This window comes from Physeter macrocephalus, chromosome 5 (assembly GCF_002837175.3).
Source record: "Physeter macrocephalus isolate SW-GA chromosome 5, ASM283717v5, whole genome shotgun sequence".
Classification (NCBI taxonomy): Eukaryota; Metazoa; Chordata; class Mammalia; order Artiodactyla; family Physeteridae; genus Physeter; species Physeter macrocephalus.
Genome location: NC_041218.1, coordinates 48,174,474 through 48,180,020, shown reverse-complemented (window position 1 = coordinate 48,180,020; position 5,547 = coordinate 48,174,474). Strand labels below are relative to the sequence as shown.

Sequence of the window (5,547 nt, the reverse complement as noted above, 5' to 3'; positions counted from 1 at the left end):
GCATCGGCAGGCGGACTCCCAACCACTGCGCCACCAGGGAAGCCCTAAACTTATTTTTTAATCCGGGTGCACTCCCCATTTTTATTATAAATACATAATGAAACAATTAGGTGAAGATTGAAATAAATGTGTTTTATTCATGCTAAAAGTATTTGTTCTATCCTTCAGGATGAAGCCTTGTAATACTTTTATAAATTCCTTAATATTAAAATAAGCCTCACTGTGTTTCCTTCAAAAATTTTTTTATTGGGTGATTGAGTTTGGGTGGGGACTGAGCCTAATGATTAGAGAAATATGGCAATTCTAGGTCATTTTTACTCAAGAGAGTGGAATGTGTTGTTTAACTCCAGAGTGTCTTAGACCTCTGATTTGGGGAATAAAAACTGGAATAAAATTATTCCCAGGACTCTAGCTCTGTTTATTTGAATAGTATTTTTATCTATCTGATTTGAATTCAAATGCATTATTAACACTTTTCTTCTTTTCAATATAGGTGGAAAACAGACCAAAATATTATGGAAGAGAGTATGTATTATGCTATTCATTGTTTTAATAATGTAATAAGTAGTCACTTCCTATGTCATTTAAATATTAAATATTAAAATTTTTCCAATATGTAGTCTTCATCAAATGTCCATTGTGCAAGAGTTTAATAATAAGGATAAATGCAATCAGATCCCTTTGTACTGAATTTTCTTATAATATTCAGGTGCTTGGCTTCATGAATGTGGGAGGGAGACTATCTCCTGCTACATTCAGTTCTCTTCACAAAAGCAGCCACTGAGTGCCTGGCAAGTATTTGAAACGTAAGGCGTAAGGCGGCATTTTCCATAACTGTGGCTCTCTTAGTATTTCATTTCACTTTCTACTTCAATACTATATAAACAGCTAGGGTGTCAAGGAATGTAAACTGAGGCGGAATTCCTTACTTTCATCTACCTCAGTAAACGCAACACTCAGGAAAGTCATCCCATTTCCTTGCAGTCTCCTAAAACCAAAATGATTTCTCTTGACACAGATCTATTAGCCAAATTGCCTTAATACCATAATTATGATTTCCCCCATTTTCCTCTTATTGTTTTTAAGATTTTTTTTTTTTATGTGGACCATTTTTAGTCTTTATTGAATTTGTTACAATATTGCTTCTGTTTTATGTTTTGGTTTTTTGGCCACAAGCCATGTGGGATCTTAGCTCCCCGACCAGGGATCGAACCCGCACCCCCTGCATTGGAAGGCGAAGTCTTAACCACTGGAAGTCCAGGGAAGTCCCCCCCATTTTCCTCTTAATTTCATCTCTTGTTTTACTTTCTCAGAAACCTACTGCAAAGCAAATACTCATTACCATAAAAATAGCTGGCAGTCTCGGGCTGTGGCATGGTGCACAGCTCACAGCAGGCAGAACCACCCAGACAGAGCAAAGGGTGGAGGCGGAGGGGAGGAGGATGTCAGTCAGATGCACAATTCGATTTTCTTCCCATGTCCCACCTGGAGGCATAAGGTTAAAGTCTCTTTCAGGTCCCAAAGCTCTCCCAGCCAATCCAAAACCTTCTTCCTCTATTCCCTTACCCATCAGAGCTTCACTTCCATGATTAATGACCCTCTTATTTGTCCCAGTTCAGCAGCCACTTCTTAATTGCCATGGCTGCGTTTCTGAACCTTCCTACCGGGCCTTGGGAATTCACCTGGGGGCTCTGGAATACCTGCCTGCATCACTGGCCTCCTCTCTCTTCCACCCCCATGTCCCTAACATCTAATCTGGTTGTAATAGGACTTATTTTTCTTCAGTATACTGATTTGGATTTTGCTCAAAGAGCGAAAGAAAAGAGAATTAATTTTAAAAAGAGAAAATGAAAACCTATTATATACTTCTCAAATAGAACATTTTTGTACATGAATTCCAAAAGAAACTCTATTCATGTGTCTTTCCCTTTTTTGTATAAAAGTTTTGTTGAATAACCTTCTAGTTCTCATAGTCCAACCTCCCCCCCATCCACATAAACTATAGAGTGAAACGAGACCAAAGAAACATTTTCTTAACCATAAAAAAGGAACATATCGTATTAGAGGGAAGTTAGCTTAAAAACTTCATATTCTGTGTTTCCATTTCTTTTTAAAAAATGAAAGTTTTTGTTGTTCCATTCAAAAAGTTAGACATGCTCTATTCAGGAAACATATATGCATATTTTTTTCCTAGAAACAATCACAAGAAAGTGTGTTCAATAGATACCATTAGGGAAAGGGAACTTTTATTTCTCTACTGTTTATATTTTTATTTCTTTCGTGCCTTTTAATTTTCAAATTTTGAATTTTCCCACGTGGGTAGGTATTACTTTTGTTCTTAAAAAGTTAATCAATTAATACCCAATTAATTTGGGAAAATTAGAGCATATAGGAATCTACAAGGTGGAAAACACCATAGCCCCACCATGAAAGAGAAGCATTGTTAACTTTTTTCCCTTCATCTCTTTCTTCCCAGTCTTTGTGCAGGCTCTTTTTTTTTGAAAAGTTGGGATCATAGATATATACATGATGGGTACTTTTAAATCCATGCCTAAAGGGGCTGATGAGCCACACACGGGGTCTTCAGATGCACAAGATTGTCATTTTCTTCTTTTGAACAATTGAATTTAACTTAGTTCTTGACACCTGACATCTGCTGCTGGCCATCCCTGAAACACGTCCATTCAAGGGAATTCAAACAAAGCTGCTTTCAGGTTAACTGCCTATTTGGGATATTCCTTCTCCCATTTTTTTTTTTTTTTTTTTTTTTTTTTTGCCCTTCTTCCCCCAGAGAGTGACCTGGGTCAGGGGTGTCAGGTTTCTGTGCCCTTCGCTGCGTGTGCCTCTTCCTGCTGTGGTCACCCCCTGCCCTGCCCTGTCACATTGTGTCCTGGACATCCCAGCCTCAAACCTCTTGTGGCACCAGCTTTTGTCCTTTCTGATGTGGGAAAGTTTCCAATGCCCTCTGCTCTTCTATCCTCTCCACGTCCCTCCCACCTCTCTCTCTCTCTCTCTCTCTCTCTCTCTCTCTGTCTCTCTCTCTCTCTCTGTCTCTCTCTCTGTCTCTCTCTCTCTCTCTCTCTCTCTCTCTCTCTCCATGGCCTGGGAGCCTGGGATCTGCAGGGCTCCCCTGAGGTCTCTGCCCAAACCATGTCCAGCCTTCTCCAGCCCCAGCTCTTGCTGCAAAGGAGGCTTCTCCACCTCCCAGCTTAGACCCACTGAACATGGGTTCTGGCCAAATTTCTCCCAATCTCCCTCCTAAAAGAACTGGGGACACTGGTCTCCTTTTGGACAGGAGGCTTGCTCTTATGTGACACAGCACATTCATCCTCACCCCAGAAAAGCAAGACCTCCATACATTGGCACTCAAGATTTAAAACCAAAATTTGAGAAGCCAGAACACCCCTTTTTCCCAAGCTATCACTGCCCTAGGCTTTTGAGAGTTGATCTGAGAACTCAAGGCCAGAGTGTTTGACCTCACTCCCCTAGGAATAAAGCTTCAGCTTGTAAGATCTAGTTGTAAAGAATAGAAGGGAATTAAGACGTAAGTATTGTGATAGGTTTATTTTTTTCCAAAATGTTATCCTGGTACATGTGTCCTCTAAGAATCTTTGCATTCCTGCGGAAAAAAGCAACAGCATTTCTTGTGTAGCCAGCTTCCCTCCCTCCCGTCTCCCTTCCAGGAAGGTAAAAGGGGATTCTCTGTCCAGAAAACTTCTTCTCTAATTTATTCCCCCCAATTCCCTAAGATTGGGTAATCCTAGAAAGAGGGTGGTGTTCCCTCTCCCAGGAGCCTGGGACCCCTTGCCCCTGGCCTCACTCCGCCACAGTCCAGCTCCCACCTTCCCCTGAAACACAGATTGATTAAATCTCTGATAATGGGTGAGCCGCTGTCTTTGCTTTAGGGCAGCAGAGAGAGCTGGCTGGTTGTGTGTCCCTAACTCCTGTTCTGTTCTCCTCTCCCCTGGCATCGCTGTCCGCTCTCTAGGTCCCAGACATCCCCTCCAGAGCAAAGCAGTTATTGGCCAAGCTTGCAATCCTCCTGAATTTTCTACATGCATGTGTATTACTTTTTAAATTGCAGGGGAAAAAATAAACATTGTCTTTAAAAAAGAAAAATAGATACATTTTCCAAACACATCCCTAAGCGATTGCTCTCAACATTTAGAGGAATAGAAGACTGTTCATTACTTCTGGCTATTCTTTCCAGAGAATGAGCCTCTAAAATGAACAACACCCCACACTGAAGTAAGCAGGGTAATAATCAGTACGTGCTCATTTGCAATCAGGATAATACTTAGTGAGCAGAGTGCTAAACTGGTAAATGCTCTTTTGCTTTTCTCCATGGAAGAAAGAGGAGCCATAACCTGGCTTTTGGTTACGACTTCAATTTTCAGCTTATGATCAAAGACAATAGCAGAAAGCCAGGTGGACTGGGTGTTCTTCCTTTTGCCTTGCCTACTTGCATGCTTATTATCTGTTTGGGTGCATGCTGAGAGCCGGGTCTAAGCCCATCTGGAAGTATACAGTAGTCACACCCCTCTTCATTTAAATGGGGAGCTGTAGATTCCAGGTGGACCCACCATCTTTTTTAGGCAGCTCTTTGTGGTCCATGTTGGTATGTGATCTGTTCAGAACAAAGATGGTCTTGTCTCTCCTCAGGTTTCATGGGATCATCTCCCGAGAGCAGGCAGATGAGCTTCTTGGAGGCGTGGAGGGTGCCTACATTCTTAGAGAAAGCCAGCGCCAGCCAGGGTGCTACACGTTAGCACTAAGGTGAGCCTGATTTCATCCACTGTTGCAACTGCTTTACAGGAGACTTTACTTATTTTTTTCCCATTTTTTTTTGAGGTAAAATATTCATAACATACAGTGTAAATGTACCACTTTAACCATTTTTAAGTGTACAGTTCAGCGCCATTAAATATATTCTGTGTCCTGCAACCATCTCCACTATCCATTTCCAGAACTTTTTCATCATCCCAAACATTCTGTACCCATTAAATCAATTGCTCCCCATTCCCCCCTCATTATTTTTTATTTTCACTTCATTTACAAAGCAGCCAGCAGCATGTCAGAGGCTTACACATTTCCTGTTATCAGTTGATGGGCTCTGAGGCTCTATTTATGCATACACAGCATTCTTTGGAGAATCATCTGCAAAGCTGGTGCTCTAGGGCTGCTTCCTTCTGAAACATCAAGCCTGCTGATTGAGACACACCTCTGTCTCCCTTCGCCCTCGGCAGAAGTCTCCACCTCACGTTGTGCGCGTGTGCCTGCACGGCCATGCGCTTTAACCAGGGGATTCTCTGAAAGATGACACTGACCCACTGAGCTCCCAGGAGCAGTCATGACGCTCCATGCCAGCAAGCCATCGGAGCACTTTACCACAAAATCACAGTATTAAAAATCACAATTTCAGTGCTTGTGATTCATCTGTTTACATTTTCTGTTTTTTCCTGGTTCAGTCTCGGAAGGTTGTGCTTTTCTAAGAATTTGTCCATTTCTTCCAGGTTGTCCATTTTATTGGCATACAGTTGCTTGTAG

At 41.7% G+C, this 5,547-nt stretch overlaps 2 protein-coding genes across 4 annotated transcripts in view; one reads left to right on the top strand and one right to left on the bottom strand.

Moving 5' to 3' along the window:
• Positions 1 to 5,547, top strand: part of CHN2 (chimerin 2) — a 314,431-nt gene that overhangs the window by 190,048 nt on the left and 118,836 nt on the right. For all 3 annotated transcript variants that reach the window (XM_055084940.1, XM_024131278.3, XM_024131284.3), the window contains exons 4-5: positions 494 to 525; positions 4,663 to 4,776. In XM_055084940.1, the coding sequence (XP_054940915.1) occupies positions 494 to 525; positions 4,663 to 4,776 (146 nt within the window). The remainder of the gene's footprint in view (positions 1 to 493; positions 526 to 4,662; positions 4,777 to 5,547) is intronic.
• LOC114486304 (uncharacterized) overlaps positions 612 to 5,547 on the bottom strand; it is a 277,756-nt gene continuing 272,820 nt past the window's right edge. The window contains exon 9 of the transcript XR_008617379.1: positions 612 to 1,485. The gene's annotated coding sequence lies outside the window, so the exon portion shown is untranslated. The remainder of the gene's footprint in view (positions 1,486 to 5,547) is intronic.